This window comes from Neocloeon triangulifer, unplaced genomic scaffold (genome assembly GCF_031216515.1).
Source record: "Neocloeon triangulifer isolate White Clay Creek 2 clone unplaced genomic scaffold, ASM3121651v1 ptg000013l, whole genome shotgun sequence".
NCBI lineage: Eukaryota > Metazoa > Arthropoda > Insecta > Ephemeroptera > Baetidae > Neocloeon > Neocloeon triangulifer.
Window position 1 is genome coordinate 3770387 of NW_026775555.1, and position 27940 is coordinate 3798326.

Here is a 27940-nt window from a genome sequence, read left to right on the forward strand (position 1 = left end):
ATAAACGTTTGCCAGTTTCTTAACAAAGTGTCAGTCTTTTCACTCAAAGTCCGTGACACGAGCCTGTCAAACTCTGAATGAGAGAGTGTGTGTGTGCGAGCGGAATGCAAATGGGTCAGCCGGGTCAGAGGTCAAGTGAGCGTGTTCGGCACGCGAGAGGCGCCGAAAGATGCACTGCACATTAGCATATTGCAATGGCAAGACGACACATGACACGATCAAAAAACACAAGGCGCGTTGAAAAGCGACGAGTGTGAAAAAAGCGGCGGCGGCGGCTCCGCCCGCCGACCAATGGGCGGCGGCGCCGCGTGCATGGCGAGCGCGGCCGCGGCGGCTGCGATGGCTCTTGCGTTCGAGGGCCGAGGGTCGAGAGTGGCGCGGCGGCGGCCGGGCCGAGGGGGGCCGGATTCTGCGCGTGGCCGCCTTCGGGCAGCCGCGGCGGGAGCGCGGCCAGCCTCGTCAGTGTTCAGTGTTGTGGCAACGCCAGGCGCGAACGGACCGGGCTCGATCGCGCGCGCGATACAAATTCAAGCGCAGATTCGTGTCCGCAGCGTGCTGGATCTTTCGGGCAGGACGTCGTCCAAGAGGCTTCCGCGGACCCTCGGCGGCGGCAATGAACTAGGGGGCAGCGTGCTCATCAACCCCGTGTGCATTTTGCGCGACAAGCTGGGGACCGTGACGCAGCAGCAGCCCAACACAACCCTGTCGCCCTACTTCCACCACCACCAGCTGGGGTACCCGGCGGCCGGCGGCCTGGGCGGGGGTCCTCGGGCGGCCGCGGCCCTCCACTCGGCGGCCGCCTGCAACATGATCATCACGTGCGCCGCCTGCGACAAACCCATCCTCGACAAGTTCTTGTTGAACGTGCTGGACAGAGCGTGGCACGCCGAATGCGTGCGTTGCTACGACTGCAACGCGCACCTCACCGAAAAGTGCTTCAGTAGGGAGGGCAAGCTCTTCTGTAGGAACGACTTTTTTAGGTGAGTCTCAACACCAAATTTAATTCAAAACCTAAAAAAATTTAAAAAAGTTATTTATAAGTAGAGATAAATATATATGGCCGTGTTTTCTATCAAAAAAGTCATAAGCCGGTCTTTGAATCTTCGAAAAACATGAAGTAGTTATTAAATGTTAATAATGCAAAAACAAAAGTACGAAAATTCGATATACTGCACTGACGGTCAAAAGACTTTGATATATTTTCACAACTGATTAATTATTTCACGAACAAATTAGGCTCACTCCGGCGGTTTTGGTATCAGAAATTTGAAGCTTTAAATTCTTACTAGTGGAACCGTTTTGTACAAAATTCATTAATTTAAAATAAATTGTTTTCAAAAGTTGAATGTAAATTATGTGGTGTAACAATTTGGAGAAATAAACAACTGAAATTAATAATAATGATATATGAATAAAAGTTTGGGGTTGGGTTTATGGAATTCTCATAGTGCACAATTTAAGCAAATTTCAATTTTCGTTTTGATTTAAATTTCATCAATCCGAATAAGCCAAGAAGGAAAACTGCAGGTTTGCAATTCTCTCTGTCCATTCTCATTTCTTTTTGTGATCAGCACGCGTCAGACGATTTTATGTATACTTTTTTGCATTGAGAGGCAAGTGAAAGACCTTTCCAGACCTCGTTCGCGGCCCGAGAAAATCGAGCCAGCACCACACATACAAAAGAAATTCGTGCCGCAGCGTGATACCATTTGGCCGATTCTCCAGCAGCTCTGGCGCCAGAGCAAATTTGCGTCTCTCCTTTTCTCCATCATAAGCGAGAGGCCCTCTTTAGTGAGGAAATCGGCAGCCGCATTATCGGCAATTCTTCGTATTATATGAGAGTGAAATTAGGCTATTCAGAATTCTCTTTGACCACACAGGGAAGTACAATAGTAAATAATTGCGTAAATTGGGATGTCTGGGCTATTCAGTGTCTGCGCCAATAAAATTACATTTTACTGAAAAAACAGAGACATGACATGTATAAAATTATGAAATTGCAACACTTTAATGATAAACATTTTCTTCAAATTGTTAAAGTTTTTATGATGTGAAGTTATATAGTAAATAAAACTTCCAATGTTTTGTATTTTTTTTTTAAATTTCAGTATAAATTTTGAAATACTAAATAAAAATTTGATTATTTTTATCATTTTATTTAATTTTTACATTGCGGTAGTGCTTTTTTATGTCTTGTTTGGATTGTATTAGATAAAAACCTTTTGACTTATATTAACATTTCCCTTAAGTCCTGCCTGGAAAAACAAAGCCAGTTCTGCCGAAACGAATTCATGAACCGAAAAATGGCGTCTGCCGGCAGATAAAGTCACTCTCTTGGTCTCAGAAATTTAAATATTTGCGTATAAATTTCCATGCATTGTGATATTCACGCGGCGCATTTGCATAAAAACATGCCCGGTCGGAAAACACTGAAACTCCTCGGCATTGGCCGACCGATGTATATTTATAGAAAAAAGAATTATATTATAATTCCGAACTTCCGTGATACTCTCTCGAAAAGCCGGAGCAGATTTACAAACTCTCCGCGCTTTTATCTGCTCCCACAATATTATATTCCGGCTTGTACAACTTTACTGCCGCACTGTAAAAATTTATTGGGGTTGTAATTCATTTGATAAAACAAATGCACACACCGCGCACGACGCTGCATATTTATATATTTATTTCATGCAGTCGCTGCGAAATCAATATGAAAAACCTGCAGCCTCTCTCTCTGACTCTGTGCGTGGAAATATAAATTTTAAACCGCCAAGGAGCACAATGGAAAATATCTTCCCTTTTCGGGGACGTGCCTAAAATAATATCGGCGCGCCTCCCTTTTCGTATATATTTTGTTCCTCTCTCTCGACTGCTGGTTCGCCGCTGCACAAACATTTTGTATTCATAACCAAACTTTGCACCTCGCTCTCGTTCGTTTGTGCCGCTGCCGGTTTTGAAAAATAAAAAAAATAACAAAAAGCTCGGCGCGGCTTATTGTTACTGGCAATTGAAAAGAGAGAGAGAGATTCTCGCGCACTTTGCCGAAGTGAAAAACGCGTGAGCGCAAAGCGGTTTGGATCAACACTCCAAGTTGACACCCCGAAGTGACGATTTCATTTCGGGAAAACCTGCATGTTTCAAAAAATAAATATATTTCTAAATTATAAATATTTCCTCCAAAATTTCCGATAAAGTAAAGGAAAAAAAAGTATAGAAAAATAAAATTTGTCTTTAAAAATCGTACCTTTTTTTTATTTTTTAAATGCGACGAATAATTTAGGCATTTTCACAAATGAAAGCCTCCAACCTTTTAATTTGTTATACAACTTCAATTTTTGGAAAACGTCCACAAATTGATTAAAATTTCACTTCATATATATTTTGAAAGAAAATTGTGATAAATTTTCATGATTTCTGTGTCAACAAAAGTATTTTTGGCAATTTTATTTTTAATCAATTTTAATTAGATCACAATAAATTTCTCAAATATGTCTTACAATTTGAAAATATTGAGGCAAATAAATTTCACGTGTGGTTTTCTTTTTTAATTTATTATCTGTTTTCGTGGGTGCGCGCATATGTTATCAAATGTTGAAAGTCAAGGAGTTCTAGAAAAAAGAATGAAAATGTCAGGAAATGTGTTAACTACCTTGATGACCACCCACGCTGACGCGCTGACAAAACTTAATTCATAATGAAAAATATAAAAATAATTTCACGGTTCTTGACATTTAGTACGGTGTGGTGCAAATGTATATAATATAATAAATGTGCAAAATTTCAAATTAAAGGTGTAATTGCTGGTAATTAATTGAGAGGGCGTTTGTTTTTATGCGATTGTGCACTTTTATATGCATGAGTAATTTAAAAGTTGATGCGCAGCCATGTTACAGTTTATTTTGCGAGTGGAGTAAATCGAGCAAATGAAGTGTGGAAAATGGTAATTAATTATTACCGCATTTCAAAGTCTCCATATTTAGGCTTTTGTTGCCAATGTATACAAATTGTATGTATATTAGAATAGATTTTATTAAAATTGGATTTAAATGCATCTAATTATTAATATTTTTGCACTTTGTCAGAAAGAAAACGCCAATTTTTGTTTTATTTAACATTTTGGTAAATTTTTCATTATTATATTTTTGTTTATTTGTTAAAATATTTACATAACATCAACATTATATCTAAATTCAATTGTTGAAAACAATAGAATTGCTGGAAGAAAAATAACAAGAATTTTGCTGAAACATTTGAGATAAAAAAGACCCTATTTAAATTTTCAACTAAAAAAAATCATAATTAGAATAAGTCAAGTTAAATTCATAATTAAAAATATTTATCCTTATAGTTTAGTTTATGATGTACAAGACATTTTATTATCCATGCTCTCTGCATACTTTTCAATGACCAGCCCCTATTAATAAGCACCTGTATAATTTATTGATTATTTTATCACCATTTTAATTAGAACAAGTTCAGGTCAAGGCATAAATAAATTAATCGGATTAGTTTTTAAACACAATAATTTTTACCTGGCGTGCGTGGAAGTAAAATAAGTCAACTCGCAATTGGTGTGTTTTACCTTAATTTATATATTTATAATAATATGAAACAGACGCGCATAAATCTTTGATGGTGATGAGATGCAGTTTTATGTATTCACGGCGCGCGTATATAACATTTCACCGCGGTTGCATCACAGCTCTCGAACATAAAATTATTACTTATTAAAAAGTACAAACACAGTCGCGCACACTTTAATAATCACTCTGCCACACATCTCGTGAAATTATTCAAATGAGTGATGCATATTCATAAACAGTTCGGCGGATTATGGAAAATAATTTGATGAATACGTGTGCGAGTATATACGCCTGCTCCAGAGTGTGCAATTGTACATTGTTTATTTATTATAAGTTTCTCAATTGATTGTTTCTCGAAATTTATTTTAAAATGCTCCTATTACTCCAAAACAGAAAAATTTGTTGACTACTCAAATCTGAATTTGCATTTTTAATTTTAGTAATTTTATCAATGTTTCTTTTTTAATGTGAGTAATGTTTTATATTATAAAAATTAACTCTAATTTAGATTTCGCAATTGTATCATTAACATTTCAGTATTCATATCTTTTTCAATCTTCAAATGATGCTAGAAATATATAAATTATTAAACAAAGCATAATTAACGCGTGCAATTATTAAACAATCTTCATGTAAATAAAAAAATATATGTACAAATTTAACATTAATTAATTAAACATTTTAAAATATTAATTATAATATTGTATGCCATGAAATTTTATAATAAATATTTTAAAGTTGCTTTACTTTTAATACTGTTAGTAAATTTTATATAATTTAACTTTTGTATAAATTAATCTTTATATCGTATATATCATATTTTTTGTTTGATTCAATTTTAAGTATACTATTGAAGACATTGAATGTCAATACCTATTATCCAAAATCTACGCAAATAGCGAAATTAAAATTAATCTGAATGCAGTTTATCGGATGCTAAATACTATGAACTTAACTTATGGAGCAAGTAAATAAAAAATGAGCCTAAATGTAATATTCAAAAAGAGCGCTTTCCATACCAGCATAGCCACGACTGTGGGTCTCTCTCTGCCGCGATAATTGAGTTTAGCTGCAGGGCTGTGTGGTGTGTAATAATTTATGTATCGGACGACGAGATTTTATATATTCTGGCCGGCTTGTGTGTGTGGACATCTGGGGGCTTATAAATTATTCGCCGCTTTTGCGATGACTCGCGCGCTTTTATCTCGCAAGCCGAGCCTTCGTCGAGCGGCCAACTTTTCAACTTTTCTCTCGACATGTTTTCTCTGCCATTTTCGCTCTGCAATGCGCGAGGATTTCGGTGTTAATTTTGGCGCTTTTCATCTTGATAATTCGGAAATGATTTCGCTGCACGGCGTCCTGTTTGTAAATTTCCTGAGGGCAATTCCATTAATTATTTGCTGTGTATAATTTGCGCGCCGATAATCGATTCGGGGGGAAATTAAGCGAAAACATTCATTTTATATTTACCCAACTGATAATAACTCCGGGGAAATTATTTGATTCCGATACGCCAAATTGTTATTAAACCGAAAATTGCCAAACCAAAGTCAATTTCTAACCCTGGTTAAAAAAATTTCTAACCTTTTCGTTTTAATTGTGTCATTTTTTGTGTGTTCGCAGGCGTTACGGCACGAAGTGTGGTGGTTGTCTTCAAGGGATTTCACCGAGCGACTTAGTTAGAAAAGCGCGGGACAAAGTGTTCCACCTGAACTGTTTCACGTGTCTTGTATGTCGAAAACAGTTAAGCACTGGCGAAGAACTCTACGTCCTCGACGACAATAAGTTCATCTGCAAGGACGACTACCTCAGTGGAAAAAGCTCGCACGGTGAGTTTCTGCCTAAAATTCTTTCAAGTAAGTCGTACAAAAATTTAATCTAGATTTAAAAGTCAGTCATGAGCTTGAAACTTGTATTTTTTTTTATGTATTTCAAAATTTCCTTTTCAAGAATTATTTAGAGACCTCAATTTGGTGCTGGATGACCAGCCTTGAAGTTGGATAAATATTTATAAGAAATCAGAAAAGCGATTATATCCCATAAAATTACCATTTTTAGTGCAACGAGATACTTTTTCTATACTCTTGGTCCAGCTCTTTTCATGGAAATGAGGGTTATTAAGTGGCGTCTCATCCCCGAAATTCGGAAATTATACTATTATGATTAGTGCGGCCGCGAAAGCTGTCCAATATTTTTGATTGATTGACGGTCAGCCGGGGCTGCAGCTCCCCCGAATTGAGAAAAGTGCCGCGAAATTATGAAGCGGTGTCGGACAGCTCGAGGATTTATGGCCGCCGCACGAAGGGTCACTTTATTGGAAGAGGAAAAAGCAGGCGCCTGTGCCGACAAAAAAGTCTAGACTGAGGTCAGTTTCGGCCCCTGGTATTAGCATTAATTTGCTACAATGTTATATATTTACAGCGACGAGCCGGCGACGCTTTTTTTTCTGATAACAACGCAGGAAACGTGAAATTGGTGGGTGCCGTGCACCTTGGGTCAGTTTCAATTTTATGCTGTTTAAAATGAACTCGGTTATGTTTGCGTAAAAAAATTGTGCATTAATAGTAAAGTTTTTTTTTCAAAAGTAGTTTGGCACTAAAATTATTGTTAAAGTATTTAATTTTAAAACATCATTTAATATTCTGCAGGTTTTTATCTTTAAAATTTCTAATTTATAATTTAACAAAATAAACTTTTTTATTAATTATTCATTCCTAATTTGGAACCATAAAAGTTTGAAAATTAAATCTTTCTGTTTAAAATTAATGAAATTTGAAATAAAATTTATATATCCTGAGTGCTTTTCTAAGTTAACTGATTTTTTGATACCAAAACTCTTTAAGTTGACTAAGTGGGATAATTGAAAACAATGCGAATGATTATAGGAAAAAAAATTAATGGAAATATAAATTTCCAGAGTATAAAATACAAGAAAATTTTTAAATAAAAGTGTAATAAAGAAAATATAATTGTCTCAAAACTGTCGGTTTCCTTTTTCACGTCTTTTCCCTCTTTTGATAGCGACTAAAAAATTTCAAGTGTCGTGGCCTTTTTCTGATAAAAGCCAAAACCAACACGAGTTTGTCAGCACGTGTGGCGCACAAGCAGAAGAGAAGCTAATTATGATGTTGAAGCGGCACAAAAGGGTTGATTAGAACATTTGTCAGGAAAAACGCTGTCATCTGGCAAAGTCACCCAATTTTTCGTGTATAATATAATTTGCCGTTGCATCGGCACGCACGCGGACGAGAGGAAACAAAATTATATCCGGTCACATCGAATAATGGACATAATCACACCTAAATGAGCCCGCGGTATAAAAAAAAGAGCCGAGTGATCTGTTGGCCTATGCACGAAATTTTCGCCCTCCGCACCGCAATTTGCGCCGCTCACCGCAATAAGGGAGAGTTATTATTTTAGGAAAGGGACACCGCGCGCGGCGCACGCGGTATATTATTGTTGTTATTAGAGCGGCGGAATAATTTGGGACCGGCGAGGATGAGAATCTCAATTAGGCACAGGAAAGGGAACAGCTTTCGTCTTTTTGCTTTTATACTTAAATAAACGCGGAGTTGCTCTGCCCGGCTAAAATATCGTAACGGACGTTTATAATTTTGAATTTCTGTGAATATTTCTTTTTCAAATTGGAAAATGGATGCAATTTCAAAACGGAAATGAATATCATGCATTTCAGCCAAATATATTTCCGACGGGAAATAAATTTAAAAATTTGATTTCAAAAATCAAATATATGAAATTTTTTTATATTATTTCCGTAAATCAAATACGTTAAAAAATTGATTGAATTTTTCCATTACCTGCAGTTGCAGATTGTTTTGCAAAAATTTAATGTAATTGATGATAATTATTTGCAATTTATTAGAGGTTATTTGAATATCAAAATATTAGAATCATTAATTTTTTACATTAATTATTTCAGCTTTGTATGAACTAAAAAAAGAACATCAACCTCATTTTATTAAACTTTTGTTAAAAATTTCAATTAAATTTTTGTTAGATTTGTTTATGTATGAAACTAATATTAAAAAAATAGAATTTTTAGACCCGTCCTAGCGCAGCAGACGCTAGCACAAATCGTTCTAATTGGTTTGAAAGGAAGTGTATCAGGCATATCAAGACCGCGAGTTGCGAATGATATGACAGTTTTCAAAGCGTGAACACAACACAGAACGGAACCCTTTTTTATCGGGGCCTTATCAAAAATTTTGTAATGTCAACTCATTTTATGCTCATTGGTTTTACAAGATGTGCCGTTTGATTGCTCAAAAATAGGCGTCAAAAATAGCAATCAAGTATCCAGCACCTGATCTACAAAAGTGTTGATTGCAGTTTTGGAAATTAATCAAAATTGCACGAACCAGCAGTTCTTTTTAATTATAACAAAAATTGAAATAAAGTTAAAAGTGGCATTTTTTAGCATTAAGGTTTCACATTTCCTTGCCAAGCATATAATTAAGGCTGTGCGCGACACAGGAAACTAAAAAATTTAGTGTAAAATTTTACATTCTTATCTTATTGAGGAAAAACTGCACAAAATGTTACAAAAAGAACTACCTTAATTGCACTTGAAATTATATTTCAATGGTGAACTCTATTAATTTTGCAACGCCCCACAAATCCACCCGTGTGTGCATAGAAATCGCATTTTGCCGCTCCGTGGGAACAGGTCCATCTCACGTGCGTTGCGATTTGCATATAATCAGCAGAGTGGCCGATGAAAATGCAAATTGTCGGCGCCTTGCGCAGAAAAGCGGCGGCGGCGGCGGCACAGGAAGCCTTTACAGAGGCGAGGTGTCTTCGGACACACCAGCTGAAATTGCTCGGCGATTCTGCGATTCCGCATGTTAATTGTGTGTGCCACAGAAACTCATTGCATAAGTCGGACGCGTGCTTATTTATTCTGTGTGTGGCGCGTTGTTTATCAAAGAGTCCAAGCGACGAAGGACAAGGCGAAGCAATGACTGATGACATTGAAGGTCAAACAAAAATAAAACAAAAGTAATTTTTATAACTGACCCAACTCAAAAAATTATTGTTGTTTATTTGTCGATATTGTTTGAAAAAGAGGATATTTTTAATATAAATTTTTATTAATGTTCAAACTTTCTTGGCCTTCTTTATGTTGGATATTTTAAATTAAAGTTTGTTTCATATGCAATCAAATTTTAATTCCTTGCTTGGCATACAAATCAGTTGAATATAAAGAATAAAATATTTTTCGTTTAATATGAATATTTTATTGTTATTATTTATTTCTTGATATTTTAATATTTTTAATTTTATTTCAAATTTAATTTCACTGTTAAATATTTTCTTAATTTTCTTATTTTATATGAAATCAAATATTAATTCCTTAATTCACATTGGATTCAGAAGAATATGAAGCAAAAAATAAATTTTTTATTATTTATTTACGAACTATTTTATCACTTTTAATTTAATTTAAAATTTAATTCTTTCTTGGATATTTATACTTTATTTTGTTCCTTACTTGGCATTTTAGTATCAAAAAGTCAGTGGATTATTGACTGAGCCGAGGGAAATATGCATTGCTGGATGTGTGTGTAATGAGTGGGGCGGTGTCTCGCATCCTGTCTGCGGCGATCACAAAAGGAGCAAGATAATGGTATTGGCACCATTAGCTATGCAGCGCACACAAACATTTTAGGCCCGTCCACCCTCACGTGTGTGTGTCTGTTTTTTTCTGCTACCGGCGGCGGCTTCTGCTTTGGGCGCTGCCGCCAGGCCGATTACCTACGATTTATTGTCTATTAGCCGCGCCGAATTTCATACATATAAAGACAATGCAGGACCACCTCAGAGAAAAACTCTTCACTTTCGTTCAAAGTTCACTCTCGTTTGGTTAAAACCGAGTTAATTACCCGCATGCGCCGAAGACGAAGCTGGTTTTTGATGTTGTAAAAATATAATAATGTAACAGAATCATTCATACTTTGCATGTATGCATGATTAAGTAAAATATGCTAATGAGATGATGTTTGCCGGAGAACGTTTAGCATCTGCTAACCTGAATTGTAACCACTTTTTTTGTCAGAGCAGTTTATGATGCAATGTGCGAATTTTGTTAAAAAAAAACTGAGGCACAAAATATCTCTGTTCTTATAAGATTGACGATGAGACTTTAAAGGCCGATTATTAGTTTGATTTTAACAAAAAAGCTCTTCTAACTTCAAATTAATATAAACTTTTTTAATTCAAGTCAAAACATTTCCCACAAAAGAAGAAAAAAGGCAAAAATTATATTAAATAGCTAGAAAAAATTTAAAATTCAAAGTTTTCTTTATGATTTTATTAATTTTCTTGCGCTCTTGTGCAGTTAACAATATTATACGTTTAATTTCTGAACAATTTCATTTCATATTTTTCCATTATTCGAAAAATAAACCTATAAAATAAATGCATCGTGAGTTTTCATAAGGAGGCGTTCCGGCGCATTTTCACGCCACTCTGCTCTCGGCACTCGTTGCGATAATGACGAGAACGGTCGATTTTCTGATGACCTCAGTAATTGCACAGAGATCGCAGGATGCACACAAATCCCCGTTTTCTCTCTCGCACAAATGCAATGTGCCGTTTTTCTCATTCAAAATGCATCTCAACGCACACACCGAAGTTCAGCATTTTCCTTTCTTCTTATTATAAATTTTTCGAAGCGCTGCACGTGACGGGTCAGCAGCTCGCGAGGCATAGAAAAAGCGGCGCGGCCTCTTAGATGAGATTATGCCGTGAAAATATGGTGTGCTGAGAGGTAGCTGCGCGGTATCAAGGCTCGGCCGCGTGATGCACTTGTTTTCCCAGCAGCAACCTCAGATCTTTCTTTCTTTCTTTCCCTTGTAATATATAATAATGACCGAGAAAGAGAGCGATAGTTTTTCTCGTGGTTTTCGAGCGGCAGCAGCGCAGCCTCCCAAGGGGCGGTTCGTCTGACCTCACGACCAACTAATTCCGAAACCGCTTTTTCTCCGCATCCATAAAATATATATATGTGCCGTGCAGTGTGTTTTTATTTGGAAAATCATTCATATATAAAAAGGGTATTCGAGAGACCCGTGGTCACCAAGAGAGGTTTTTGTGGATTTTTGTGGCCGGCAGCGATTGTTGGCACAATTAACACTTTTGAATGCCGCGAGCGCTTGTGCGCGATAAAAATAACGTCCTGAGAGCGTGCGTTGGAATTTTCAATTATTCGGATGGTGGTTTTTGAAAAATGTAGCCAGCCAGGATTGTGTTTAATTGAGAGTGACACAAATTTAAATATTAATCATTTTTTTTAAATTTCAACACAACGTAGAGTAAATTTATAAAAATAAACTCTTTTGAGTGCAATTTAAGGATATAAAATAGTCTCAAATTTAGACTGAGGTGCATTTTCATGTTAATTATTACTCATAATGTTTACCATTAGCTACCCTTATATTATCTAAACAAACTGAATTTTTTTATATGCTTTCATATTCTTCCAGTTTATTTAATTATAATTATTTATTTTATTGATACTCAAACATGAGCAAAAAACTATACTGAAAAGGCTGAAAATGCATTCGACAAAAGACACAGTTAATTGGAATGGAAATACACAATAAAAATGCGAAAAACTAAATATTTAAGAATTATCAGCACGTCATCTTTTTGGTCAATATATTATTCGCACTATAATGATTGAGCTTTAAGAACAATATTTTGTATTATTATTTAAAATTACAATTAATTTGTTTAATTCACCTTTTAGCTAAAATGCTAACAATTTTGAAATGTTCGGAAATGTTCACATGCAAATTATATACACGGCAGCTTTTAAGGGTGTTTCAGAACTGTTAATTTTTACATGTGAAACCGCAGAAAAAATTTATTCCAAAAGTTGATCGTGTCGATTGTGTCCCATACTAATTTTGCACTTGAAGCAAACAAGAATCCAAATGGAATTGTAGTTACAGAATTGAAGCACAGCACATACAATAAAAGTTGATCAACACACTAAAATTTTTGGTTTTCAAAAAAGGGACAAACAACTTTTTATATGATTCTCTTAAAAAAAGTCATGATTCGGGGGCAATAAAACAGTCAAAGGTTCACTAGAGCTGAAAGTATCTCACACACGCAGCTCGCGTTTTCCTTTTTTTTTTTTATAATATTTTTGCAAAAATTTCTACAATAACCCCCCGGAGCGTACGCACCAAAGTGTGACCCTGTGGCTGACGAAGGCAAAATTTTGCTGGTCCAACGACGAAAATGAAAATATATATCCGCAGAGGGACGAGCGCAGCATCACGTACAAATAATTGCTGCCGGTTTTGCTCGGTGTGTGAAATTACGCTCTGCGCTTCTGGCTGCAGCGGTGCCGCATGGAAAAATAATAACTTTTGCAGAGCGGCGACGGCAGAAAAGTATATAAAAAAAATCGTAATTGCTGATGATGATGATGGATCTGCTGCGCCGCCGAGAGGATATGATTATGGGAATCTGCGGCGGCGTTTCGAGTTTGCCGCCACCGCAAAATGCAAAGCCTGTAATCAAACACAAACAAAGCGCGCTGCGCCACAATTCTCGATCAAAAGCTGCTCTTCTCTCGTCCAACACCGCGGGGACAATCTCAATGCCAGTTTTTTTAATCCATCCGACCGTCGGTGTTGGTCGAAAGGTCACTTGTTCATTCATGACTGGAGATTGCAATTATTTCAAATTCATTCATGGTCTGATATTGCCGACGTGCTGCTTTAATTTGGCGAAATTGTCAACTTCCTGTGCTACGCCAGTTTTCTGTAATTATTTTCGGTGCTCCGTAAATTAATAGGAAGTGAAAAATTTGCCTTTTCTTAAATTTTTTAACTGAAGAGCTAAAAAAAATAATTAGATTAATTTTTTACTCAATTAAACTAGAAACATAATATTTTTATGAAAAAAATGAATTATTTTGCTACCGAAATTTTTAGCGATTTATTTTCTTATTAAGTTATTTTAACAAGATCACAAATATCCTTGTGCATGGAAATACGTGAAAAATGCCACTTTTGAAGTGGAGCGCAATTGCACGCATGTTCGACCTTGCTTTTGTCACATGTCATGTTTTGCAGGCGCGGAACAAAATGCTCGTTTTGCACTTTAAACACGCCGCGGCTTTTGTGCCAGGCCTCACGCGCTCCTTTGAAAAGAACGATTTCTTAATGTGCTCATGCCACGTAAAAATATGCACATTTTTACCACTGAAAACCTCGCAGACCTTTTTTTAAATTTCGCGTGCATTTAAAAAGTTAATTTTCCTTAGTTGTCAGAAATATATCAAGTGGTTGATGATAAGAAAATAACGGTGCAGTAAAATGTTGTGATATTTTCCTCTTTACACACAGGAAAAGCCAGTTTATTTTTTAAATTTAGAAGTGAAATTTTGTTAGTCAAAATAAATCAGAGCATCAAGTTGTCAAATGAAACTGAATCACCCTGGAGGGCACGCATGCTTTTTAATTTGCAGAAATGGAACAATAAAATAAAAAAGGAGTAACAAAATTCACATATAAAAGACGAGAGAGCTTAAGAAAAGGTGGCACAGCCAGCGCCGATAATAAAAGAGCGCGGCCAAGTGTGTGGCAGAAAAATCGATTTACATGCTTTGCACGGTACAAAAGGTGGTCAGCAGAAAAAGCAGAGAAAAAGAAGCTCCTGCTGCGCTTTTCATTCCCTTTCCGATAGACACAAACATAAAAATATTATTTCTCTTATTCGTCGCCGCCTCGCGCGCGCTCTCGAGACCATAAATTTTTTTCCAATGCGCGGCGATGAGTTCGGGAATAATTTATTTTTCGAAGCATTTTTAATGACTCGGGCAAAATTCTCTGAATCTGGCCGCTTCCCTGAATAAAATGTTGAAAAAACGCGACCAACATGCTGGACCACCGAGTGGGTAAAATTTGACACCTCAGCCTGCGCGCTCTAAAATGTGTGGCAAATCGCAGGCCTCTTTTGTGTGTTCCGGAGGCACCAAGAAATTTTTGGCCCGCTCCAGTCGCCTTTTTTTATTTTCGCTGCAGCGAGTGCAAAGACTGACAGTCAGACACACGTCTCGGCATTCAGAATTTCAGACAATCTGCCAGCCATCAAAACAGTAAAAATAGTCTTTTGGCCCGCTATTTTCACGGTGAATTTGTTACTCAAATCAGAAGTAATAAATAAAATAGTAAATGTAATAAATACAAATTATTTGTAAAATAATTTATTTTAAATTTTTAATAAACATTTTTCAAATTTTTTAGTTTTATTATTAAATCATAAATTTAATACACAAAATTTGTTTGATATTTAATAATTGAATTTCAAATAAGGTAAATAATTTATTCAAAATTAATCATAAAAATTGTTAATATAATTATATAATGCTCTTCAAAACGTAATAAACTAAATTTTTTTTAAAAAGCATTCCTGATGATGTTGTCTGTTGCCAAAATGATATGATTAATCCATAATATAATTATACACCATCAATTTGCTTCGTAATTAAACATAAAACCCGTAAAACATAAATTGTCAAATGTAAAATTTCACGTTTTTTGCATTAGCAAAGATTGCTGGGTCAAATGCAAGCTACAAAATCAACCCCACTGCTATGTACGAGGGCTGACAGAGCGTGCAGTGAGTGATATCGACAGAGATGGCAAAATAAATAGCGAGGCGGCATGGCATGCAAAGGGGTGGCCGTCGATTGGTCCAGGCAGCAGCACACTTTTCACTGGACCGAATTTATCTCTGGGCCGAACGCATGCGCTTATCTCGGCAAGTGATCTCGCCCGAATTATTTTCATCCCCTGTTATCGCTTGCTTATGCAGCCCGCGTGGCAGGGGTGTGAAGCCGGCTGCTGCTGCCGCTTTAAAGGGAAGACGCCGCGCGCCAAAAATCAATGGACGCTCGGGGAGTGCAAAAGATAGGCCCTCGCTCGCTGTATAGCTGATGCGCCGCGGAGATATAAATTTTTCATTGCTCGCACCCCGCCGAGAGGGAGCGAGAGAAATAAGGGATGAAACGGCAGGCTGACTTCTCTGAATTTCCGATTGAACGTAATTATTTTGATGTATTTTTATTATTCAAGGGAGAATGAAATAAAGTTTAAAAAATATTTACAATTTAATGTAAATGTTAATAATGAGAATGACAAAATAATATGAGATTAAACAATTATTTTCATAAATATTTAATGTTTTATATTATCTTTTAACATAAAATAAATTTTATTTTTAAGACATTTTTCTTAATATTAATATCATTTAATACGTTTATTTTTGGCAAATAGCATTTTAATTCTTTATTTCTTGCTTTACTATAAATTTTTGAATCGATTAAATTATCTCATTAATCATGGACAAATTTGTATACCTTCCTGTGACATATTGGTACATTTTAATTGAATTATTTATTGCGTAATTAAATTTATATCATGATTCTTATATTTGCCACTTGTTTTTTGTGGTAAAAGAATTTCAAATACCAACAATTGAAAAATTTTCTTCAGTCTTTCCATTCTTTTGAAATCCCTCCTATATAAAAAACAACGGCTCGTTAATAATTTCGAAAGAATATTATTTCGTCAGCAGCCACGGTGTTATTGGAACAATGCAAATCCTCATGTGTTTATCAACGCAAGCCTCTTATGCATGCTGCAGCCTGTGTATATTCTCAGCATGCAGGGCTTGTTTTAATCCGCAGCCGCATTATTTGTTCAAACGGAAAACGATCCCTCCCATTTATATATAAAATACACACAGAGCACGCTGAATTTCTGGGCAACCCATATATTCATGAATGCACAGTTGCGGCGGCAGAGACAAGAGAGCGCCGAGTCGTCCCGCTTTGAATAAATTTAGTGTAATACCTGGATAACAATACGGGTGTTGTCGAAGTGGACCAATGCGATCTGAATTTGATCCCCAAAAACGTTTTCCGCCGCTAGAAAATGCTGGACGACCTAATCTTTTTTCTTCATTAAACTGTTAAATTTGTCTCCTGTTTATAAAATTGTCAAAATAAAAATTTGTTAACTTATAACAAAATTAGAAAATGTAAAATGCAACAACAATAACTAATATAATAAAATATAATTATTAAAAAGCAACCATCTATTAAAAATTTAAAAATATTTTTTTTATAACATAACAATTTAAATTAATTTCATTTTTTGTTTTTATATTTTAATAAAATAGTTTTTATTATTATATAACAGAATAAATATTTTACTTGCACCAATTTTAAAAAATTTTTGATGTTTGTGTAATTATTTATTTTAAAGCTAATGAGGAAACCTGCATAAAAATTATAAATATTCAAAGTTGTGTGCCGCTTACTTAAGTTGAATTGACGTTCTTTTTTTCTCACCCTTAAATGGCTGTTTATTCTTTATTCCTTTTTATAAATTCTCTAAGAATATATAATTTAACTACATCAACAGAAATGCGACATTATGGAATTTTAAATTAATATTTGTGTCTCTCATAATGGAATTGTTTGAGAAAGAAGTTTAAAAAGATTTGTAAAATTAGCTCACAATGTAACGATTTAACTTTATTTCATTACTTAAATAAATTAATTTATTTTATAGTTATAAATAGAATATTTTTGTTGCACAATTTCAGAAACATTGTTAATAATACTTGTCAAATCAAATCATTGCCATTTAAAGCCAAATGAGGAAATATACGACTAAAAATATTTTAAACATTTAAAATCCACACGCACCAATAGGTATGTCTTCTCATTTTAAATTTATATTGTCGCGACTCGCGCATCGCCCTTCAACACCTCTGCTCTTATCACAAACACACATAGCGTTTATATTGTTAGTTAAAAAGAACCGCTCGCGAGCTTTTTATATTCATGCTCTGCATTCTTTTCTACCGCTTTTTTCCGCCGCGGCAATGCATGTGTTTTCACAACAAACACGAATCCTTTCTTTATCAAACTGGGTGGCATGTTTTACATTCGCAGGCAGCTACGAACGCATCCATTCGTGAGTGACATTCGTTTTTGAAAGAAGAAGCTAGAAAGAAAAATCCATCCCTGCCGTGAATAAATGCTCATTTTATTTTGATGTCTCGCGCGAGAGAGAGATTTGTCGCCGCGCTCGCGGTCACCTTTCATTTTCTGGCCGCTTTCAAAACCGGCAGCAACTCTTTTCCGATCTGATAAGCCGCCGATCAAAAGAGACGAGTAGCTGTGCTGCTGCCAAAACAAATATGTGTGAGCGAGCGAGAGGGAAGAATGGAAATTCCGTTTTCCATTGCGCGGAAAAGGGTCGATTTTTTTTCGTCGACGCCGCCGCCGCCGTGTGAGGTGCGCGTATTTTTCACAAACCCTTTGTGCAATTATCGACGTGTTTTTCAACACACACAGGGCCAACGCACCTTATATTCCCTTCAAACTTGTCACGTGTATAGAGACGGAAAGAAAGAGCAAAGCACCTATAGATCTTGCCACAAAAAGGGAATTAAAAAAGGGTTGCTTGCGAAGACTCACGTGGAGTTGTTATTTTCGTTTGGCAGAAATATCTGTGGCCGGCGAAGCGAAAATTATGAGATTACATAAAGTTTTGCTTCAGCTTTATTTTACTATTTTTCTAAGAACCGTTTTGGTTGCAACCACAGCAAAATAAAATATTTTGTAGTGAAAAAATGTTTGGAAAATGCGTGAATTATTTGCGGCAGTAATAATTTAGAATTTTAAGTTATTTGGAAATAAAATGTTCACCTTTTGATCAAATTACCCCGGGTGCAAAGAAAAATTAAAAACAGGGCAACTGATCCCAACAAGGTGATCTTGTCATGTCCAAACTGAAATTAAAAGTGGGAGGAATTAATAAAAATTAAAAATAAATCGCTGAGAATTTAATTTTAACAAATAAAAAAGTTGTCCTTTTCTTTGCAAAGTGGTTTCAATTTTTCATGAAATCCACCGCAAGTGTTTAATTTAATGAAAATTAGTCGAAGTGCTTAAAATTTGCTCAGTTTCTGATCAAGCTTTTTACACTCAACGAGAATTAACCCATTTTTAAACCTAATTTTTTTAATTTTATGACGCATGAATGAATTCTTTAACTGTAAAATTGAGTGAAAATTTATGCTAATTTTGAGAAGAAGTTCCATGAAATGTTTCAAAAGTTTTCAATGCGTTGCGAATTTAATGAAAAAAAATCTAGATTCTATTATATATTCATCATGCTATATTTTTTTAAGAATAAAAGGTCGACGATTTAAAATTTGAACGCTGGGCAGGATAGCTTTTTGATGATAAAAAATAATAAAAATAAACATCAAGGCAGTCCATCAAGCAACATTTTTTCCCTGGCGTTTGTTGCCACATTTGACACATTTTATCCCCAAACGCATATTTCTGTGATCGGTACCTGCTGCGGCGTGTGTTGTGCGCGCTGTCAGTGCAGAGACGCTTTTCACGAGCACTCGTATCAAAAACACGCTCTCTCTCTCACAACAGCTATAAACGCGCAGGCGAGAGAGATGGAAAAAGAGTGAAAATCTAAGGGTCCACACGACACGACGATAGATTTAATCCGAGCGCGTATATAAACTTTTGAGTGGCTGTCATCTCGCGAGGATTTCAGCATGCATGCCTGAACAGCCAGTGGGTTTTGTGGAAAGCCGAGGGGCTGGACTTGCGACGCTCCGACCGCCACTCGAGCTCGCTATCGCCGGCAAAACGCCGGCCAGACCACCGGGCTAGAGCTGCAGATCCAACTATTCATGGGGCCAGAATTAATAACATAAAAAATTGTTGTTGAAATTCACGATCGAGGGTTGATTCGTGGAGATTTGAATTAAAAATTCGGCTTTTCCTCGATGGTTTTTTGTGAGTTTTTTATTGTTTAAGAAAAAAATCCTGCTCTACACGTTTCGGCCGCAGCAATCATTTTGACAAGAATTAAAACAAAAGTCAATATTATTTTTCAAAAATTATTTTGCTTTCAAATTTACAATTTTCCGTGAAAAATTAATTAAATTCGCATTTCTTCACAAAACAACTTTGAACACAAAATTTGACGTTTAATTCCAGAAATATTTTTTTTAACACAAATTAATTTTTGTAATCATCTTGTTCAGAATATTGAAACGTGTGTTTTGATTGTACCTTTGTCGGCTGTGGAGAGAAAAAAATGGTTCAGTACGGCTAAAATTAATAAGTTATAAGTTATTTATTAATATTTTATTTAAACGTTAATTTTTTTAAATTTTGATATTTATTTAATTTATTACTTTTGATCTCATAAATTATTTTTTCAAATTTTTCACTAATAGTTGAATTATCTTTTAAACATCTGTGTTTTTTGTGCAACATTCAATGTTTTGGATATAATTGATTATTAAAAACAATATATTAAGGTTCATCACTGACAATGATATTGATACAATATTAGAAATAAATGCTAAATCTTCTTAGCTTGAATGTCCTTCTTAAATTAGCGTATACAATTCAAACTCTAAATAAATTAGAATTAATAGATTTAACGCAACAAAACAGAAATGATAAACTTCAATTTTTCTAAATGATAATAAATATCAAGAGGTTGTTTGTAAGAAATTTAGTAATAATTTTGTTCAGGCCCGTAGCTGAAACGACGGCCCTGAGCTGTCTGGTAATCCGCCCTGATGTCCCTCCACAGGACAAGTCGATCCTGACACTTTTCTTCTCAACTTCAGCGTACAAAACGAGAAAAGTTTGCTTCCCCGCGCGCCGACGGACTGACATCGCGCGCGTCAAGACATTATTTTTCATTGTTGCCTCTTATTTCTTGGCTGATTTTACCAGCGGGACTTTTCTGATTTTCATATTAAATGTTTAAGAACAACCGGTGTCGGTCGGTCTTCCTTGATTCTCCTCTCAGGACGAGAACTGACTGCTGTGCGATCGTTTGGTGGGCAGTAAAAAAATTTATGCACGCCGTCGTTTTTCTTTATTCAAGAGATCGAGCTTTTTCACCTCTTCTCGGAAACACGCGCTCGGCGTGATAGTTGTAAATGAGAATTTATTTGAGCGCAGGTCAAGGTGTAACACTGAACCTGAGATGCACCAAAATTTTCATCATTTCCCGCTGCTTCTGTAAAGTTTTTTTTTTATAAACGCACGCTTTATGCCAAGATCATCAAACTTGACTTTAATAAATTTTTCTTGATTTATTTTCATTGTTTTTTTTATAAATACTTCAATCATTAATTCATATAATAGTTTTTTTTTAAATATTCACATTTTCTTGCAATTATTATTGTTTTTTATTTGCTCAAATTGTTACATCTAATTGAATTCAAACAATGTCATGTAGCAATGTGGAAAAATCAACAACAATAATAATTTCAAAAAATGTTAAAATTTAAAGAAAAAAAGTTTGATCTTAAACTTATTTTGTTAATATGATAGGATCTTATTAAAATTTTCCCAGTTAAATTAATATTTTTAACCTGCAAGAAATTTATTTTCTTTCCTGGTCATGCCTGAAAACCATACGGATCGTATTTTGTGCCGCTTGATTTGGTCTTTTCACGGAAAAGACTCGCGTTTTTTTGCGACCACTGACGTTTTTGTTCTAATTAGGGATGCGTGAGCTTCTCTCATACCTGAGGAATCACGTGCGTCCCGCGCGACCATATATATTTTTTCTGCACCCAAGAATGCCCACGCTCGATTGTTTTAAAAGGAAAAGCCGAAAAAATATAAACTGAGACATCCGTGAGACAGCGCGCGGGTTAAGCTGCGTGTCGAATCACTCGAAAGCCAGAGTTTTCCGGGCATTTTTTCTCCTAAAGATGGTGTGTTTACGCAATGTGCGCGGATTGCAGACCGACGGCTAGAAAAAGCATTGTACGCATTTTAATTTTTCAACTCGCGCTCGCCAGCACATGCGGTGATAATTCCTCTACAAACCGTGAAAGGTTACCTTGAGAGCGGCTCGCGGGAGTTTTTTGATCGGCGCCGAGTGACGTCACCGCGCGATCATATAATGATATTCCATTTGTACCTTCTGCCCTTTATTCAATCACACTGCGTCTGCTGAGGTGTGGGAATTAAATTGTAAAAATATTGCAGTCATTGAGTATTACAACTTATTGCAAATGCTAATGATGCAATTTTTATTAATTCTCAATAGTGCAATCCATGGACATTTCTGCTATTTTTTTCCATTTTTTTTTAACACGTTTTGCAGTCACACCTTTGTGACAGCACGTCTTAGGAGTAATTTGTAAATTATCAATTTTAATGAACGTTGGATTTTGTTAGTTTTATTTTTAACATTAATGTGTGAATATCTGAGGATGATGAACCTCTTTTTAATTAACTAGGTGCCATGAAAGCCATTTATTAATTCTTCAACAATTATTGGTGGATAGTACGTGTTGACAAATGTATATGACACATTTATAGATATATACAAATCACATTTTAGTCATTAAGATATTGCTGGTCCATGGAGAGACCGACCAAATACAGAGAACTGTTTGTGCGTCTAGGTGGCGAATGATTATTAAACAATATTTATTTTAGCTCCATTGTTAAATTAGATTTGATCGGATTGGAAGATGGTACGGAGGCTAATACATATTATTGATTAATCTGATTATTTGATTTAATTATTGTTACACTACATAACCCACTGGAACCTCTAAAAAAAACTGCAAATGTGGACCTCAAGTTGGTCTTGCAACTTCAGGTGAAGGGGAAGCCACCCCTACCTGTTGAGGTCGTGGACCTCAACCTCTGCGATGCAGGAGGGTTTTCTGGACCTTTGAAAAAGGGGGCGAATTATATGATTATTCCAGGCGTTTGTATAAAACTCAGCAAGGACATTGTGAACAAGCTCCTGAACCCCTTTTAGAGTCACTAAAAAAGCGTTTGACGAGTTGCAAAAGTTTTTTCACCTTTGCGGTTTGTTCTCTCCCTCAGCGATTGAGTTACTTGAGCAAATTTTACATGATTGTAAAAATACATTTTGGTCGCAACTTTTGCAAAAAAAGATTAATTCATTCAGGCCGGCTGTGTGTGTGCGATTGTGAAAATATAAGACGTCGCCATTTTGTATAAAGCTCGGGGAGAGCCGAGAGAGAACTAGCTGAAGTAGAGTGAGTGTGGCTCCGAAGTTTCGCCAGAGGGAGAAATTGATTTTCCTAAAGTGGAAAGTGCTTGCGCTGGCTGGCTGCATGGGCTGGTTGGCTCTCGATCCGGCAGCTCCCGGCCGCGCGCCGTTGGTAAATTTCGCCGGCCAGAGTGCCGATCAGCAAAAGCTGCTTGCTCTCTGCCTGAAACTTTAACTTCCTAGTCTGCCGAATAAACACTATATATACACGCACAACTTAGGCCAAAACTTTTTGACCTCGTTAATCTTTCACGACAAGTCTGGTGCAGCTTGATCTAGCGCGCCAATTCCACGTTCTGTTCCAAATCTTACAAAGTTCGTCCACAAATTAATAAAATTTCTCAACTTTGTCAATTTAAACGCGATTAGAATTTACTAATCAAAAGGTTATAAATAGATTTTAAGCTTTTTGTGGTAGAATTTCAAGATCGAGGGTTGATTCATGGTGATTTGAATTTGATATCGGCTTTTCCTCGATGGGATTTGTGATTTCTACTTGTCAAAATGATTTCACAGCATATGAATTACGGTTATCAACCAATAAACAACTCACAAAATTCATCGAGGAAAAGCCGATTTTATATTAAAATCACCATGAAATTTTAAGCTTTTCATTAATTTTTTAATTTTTTATTCTTGACTTTTGTTAAAAGAAAATTGTTCTTTAATGCATCCAACTTTAGAAACTTTTCCTTCACTCAAAGTTCACATAAGCTCGAAAGTTTCAAGCTCATCCTGCACAAAGCCCTTGGTATGCGACCCGCAAGACCGGTCTCCCCGACAAACTGCATAACCTCCAGGGGCTGAGCGTTTGCGTTTCTGTTCGCAGGTGATTCCCTGTTGGGTTCCGCGAGCGAAGACGAGGAGGATGAAGACTCGAAAACGACCTCTCTGCCCCCGGAGGCCAACAACAACTCGTCGAGTAACAACCACAACGTGCGAGGCACCAGCCCCGGCGCCTCGCTTCTCGGAGGCGTCGGCGCCGGTGACCTCAAGGTCGACCCATCGCTAACCACCCCCGAGAAGGACTCGCTAAACGACTCCGAGGTGAGTTACTGTACCTCTTGAATGAGAAATTTATTTAAAAAAAAATCCTTAGAATTACCAACGCTATTGCTCTGTAAGATGAAAATTGTGCCAAAATTTTTTAAATTTATTTTTTAATTAAAAATAACGTAGCGTTTTCAAAACAATATCCATTGGCACGTTTGCTGCGCCGCTCTGGATTGTGTAAGAATTTGCGAGGATTTTTGTTCGCTTAACTGAATCTTTGTGCTCATTTGCAAATTCTTTTGTCTTCTTCGCAGGGCTCGTTGGACGGCGATCCGGAAACGCGAGACTCGCAAACCGAGAACAAAAGCCCAGACGGCGACGGCGCAGTCGGCTCGAAAAGAAGAGGTCCCAGAACAACAATCAAAGCAAAGCAGCTCGAGATATTAAAAACTGCCTTTTCTCAAACGCCCAAGCCGACGAGACACATCAGAGAGCAATTAGCCAAGGAGACCGGCCTTCCCATGAGAGTAATTCAGGTAAGAATGACTATAAAAAAAGACGAGAATTGAATTTTTTAACATTACAGTTTGAAAGACCCTAAATTTTCAATTAATTTTTTACGGAGGCAGAAGAGAAAAAACAAAATTATTTTCTTTTCTCACAAAAAAACAAACAGTTATTCTTAAATATATAATTCTAATTCTCTAATTGGCAATGAAAAAACTTTTTGTAAATTTCTCTCTAATCGGATTTAATGGCGAAACTCCAGAGTATTTTTTTTTTATCACAAGGGTTAGAGAGCAAAGGTGTGCGACACACAGCCGTTTGTTTCAATTACCCCCCGTATTAACCCCCGGCGCTGCTGCCGCGTCGCCGGCGACGTGAGAGAAATAACAAAGAGGGGATTTGCCACCAGATTTTCGTCCCTTTCCTTCCTCCGAAATCGCACCTTTTGCACTGCCACCCGAGCTGATTTTATCGTGCAAAATCCCTCCCATCACAAAAAAAGTCTAAATCGTCTGATTCAATTTTTGCCGTCAACTAAAAAAAATCAATCAATTCTTGCCTTTTTCAAAAAATTTCCGAAATAAAATTAAAAATTCTTTTTTGTTTAATTCAGGTGTGGTTTCAAAACAAGCGAAGTAAGGAGCGTCGCTTGAAGCAGCTGACGTCGATGGGCCGAGGTCCGTTCTTCGGGTCGACGCGCAAAATGCGCGGCTTCCCCATGAACATGAGCCCAGGTCTGGACGACGGCTCAGGTGGGCCCGGCTTCCCATATTTCGCGGCGGCCGCCGCCGCAGCTGCTGCGGCCGCGGACGGCAAGTTCCCTCCTGACTTTGGCTACCCTGGCCAGGGTTTCCACGACTTCTTCCCTGGACAACCTGGCTCGGGGCCACCTTTGCCCTTCCCTCCACAAGGTAAGCAAAAACTGATAATGGTAATATTAGGATATTTTTCTAATTAAAGTAATAATTTTTTATTTAATATTTTTATTTTAATATTTAAAAAAATTTAGTTATTAATTTTATTTACTGTACTTTTTTTAAATAATTTAATTAAATATTAATGCATTTAATTGTTTTAATTATATCTAATTTTAATATTATCCATTAAGTTTAATTAAATAAGAATTAATTTAAATTTTATTTTAAATTTACTACAAATACCAATCTAAAGTAATAAACATAGTGCCTGAAATAAATTTAAATGTTCAAATCAAAATACGTTATTGATATTAGTTTAAATCGGTTTAAATAGCTGGAAAATAAAGTATGTTTAAGAAAAATCTTCATTTTTTTCTAAAGAATTAAATTAAATCATTTTTAATTATTTATTTTCTTTTCATTTTTAGAATTGTACACAAAATGTATTAAATTTGATAAGTTATGTTATCTTTTTAATTGAGAGATTTTTCATTTACAGGAATGATTCCAGGTGGAATGGACGGAGGCCCTGGCTCGATGCCAGGCCCCATGCCCGGCGAGTTTGGTCCCATGAACCCCAACAATGACCCATCCTTCTTGCAACAGGGTGACCTCATGTCGCAAAGGTCCAGTCCGGACTACATTGCGCCAAGTGAGTATTTACAATTTTGTTTTATTTAAAAGGGGAAAAATAATCGATTCTCCTGATTTATTATTTTTCGCACTGCTGATTTGATTGATTGGATTTTGCGAACCGATCCAGCACGCCGATTTTTCTGAATGCGGCCCTCTTGTTGCGTGAAGTGAGGGTTTCGAGAGGAAATAACGTAAAAAATAAGCAGCCGCGAAGATCAGATTCCTCGACTTTAATGAATTCAATTAAGGCGGCGCGCGGGGGGTCTGCCAGGCCGCTTTTGCTTGCTCGTTGTCTGTAAGTGAGCTGATGACGAGCCTAACGACCAAGACGACAAGAAAAAGCAGCGTGTCATGCAACATTTGCTTGGTCGCATTTATTTGTACACGCGTTTTGTTTGTTCTCTGTTTCGGAAATACGTTCTTTGATTCTCGCGACGGAGCTGGCGACAAGCAATGTTTCAATTAACTTTCCAACTCCTAATAAATAAAACAAAAAAATAAATTTTAAAAGTGTCAAATTAATATACTTAATTTTACAAGACATATTTATTATAAAAATTAAATTCGCATCCAGCAAAGCAATAAAACATTTTTTACAAGTTGTACATGTGTGGTGCGTGGGCCAAATTAGACTGTCAGAGAAGGTTTGATTTGGAGACCACAGGGATTGGTTAATCAGAATTAACGGGGCGGACCGAGATCAAATGCGCGGCTCTCGCTCCAAGTAACGCACCGTCGGAGCTCCGACTCGACTGCTCGATTATTTATCCTCTCTTTTTATTTAAACTCGGTCACAAAGATGAGAATTCCGCTCCGCAAATAGACGAGATAAATCAATTCGCGGCGATTGTACGAAACACCTGCCACCAAAATATATTCTTTTTGCTAATTGAATGAATTTTTTTTTCTGTTTCAGGTTACTCGGACTTTGGTTAACGAACGGAACAGAAAAGAGGCCCTGACTTTTTATTTAACAGATAAACTATAACTTTAATGTGTGTAAATAGCGGAATCAATGCTGCTGAAATGAGAGATCTGTTGAATGTGCGTCTGCAATTAAATGTGATTACAAGAGATATTGATATTAAATAATTATATATAATTATGACAAGAACAATTATTACTACCGAGGTTCACAAACACACACACATTACACACTTGATATTATTCTTCGCGAAAATATTATGGCTAATATTGTATTTATTATGAAAGCAAGAAGTTATGAACAAAAAAGTGTATAAGAATTCGGCGAGATTTGATAAGAAACGTGAATTTAATAGAGAGAAGCAAAAAGTGCGCATAGTTAGTTGCATAAATAAGTGTGCCAAAAACGTTTACAAAGTACCATCTCTTTCACACAAACTACACATTCTGCTGATCTTTGTTAGCAGGGTGTGATGAGATTAGATATTGATTTCGCCTTCTCTCCTCTGGATGTTGAGCCATTTTCATTCGTTTATTGGGCGCAAAGGACAAAAGAGTCCCTGCTCTTTTGACTCCTCACTCGATCGGACTTGTAACTTTCGTTGATATGTGGATTCTTTGCTGTGGATAAGAGAATTTTCATATATACATATGATTGTGAATAGAAACAAAACGTTGGCAGTTTTTATGTGTTGTTACATAAATATTACAAAGGCGACCTGTGCACAAAAAACTATTTTGTGTTTTGTCCTATATACGTTCTTCTGTCATTTTTTTTTAAATTGTGTAACCCAACAATGGAAAGTTTTGTCATCGTTTTGATGACGATATCATGTACATATCTGCTGCTACCCTCAGAATAAAATCAAGGCAAATAAAAAAATAAATAGAAACACTGTCTTTATTTTAATCCAATTTCCTATTTAATTTACAATACGAGTAATTCCGCAACAATTTAACGTCTGGATAAGCTTCATTCAGCAAATACGCTGATAAAATATTAGGGGAGGCATGACAGCTACTTTGGTAACTTCTTCAGGAGAGTAAGTCACCCTGAATCACCCATTGAGCAATATATGTCCTCATTCATACTGGCAGTGATATTCTTCATCGTATTTTACTTTCTAATTTCTTTTCAAAATTTTTTATGGATATAATATAAATATCCAGGGAGAAAAATACAACTGAATATTTTCCTGTTAATAGAGGAATCAGAAGCTCTGAT

General features: G+C 36.3%; 1 protein-coding gene across 1 annotated transcript; it reads left to right on the top strand.

The window, feature by feature from the left end:
- The first annotated feature begins 339 nt into the window (after positions 1-339).
- Positions 340-27601, top strand: LOC132199024 (LIM/homeobox protein Lhx1). The gene is made up of 7 exons (XM_059623398.1): positions 340-980; positions 6207-6412; positions 23568-23785; positions 24046-24267; positions 24852-25149; positions 25655-25807; positions 26708-27601. Exons 1-7 carry the CDS (start codon positions 340-342, stop codon positions 26725-26727), a joined length of 1758 nt encoding a protein of 585 aa, XP_059479381.1. The 3' UTR covers positions 26728-27601.
- The last annotated feature ends 339 nt before the right edge of the window (positions 27602-27940 follow it).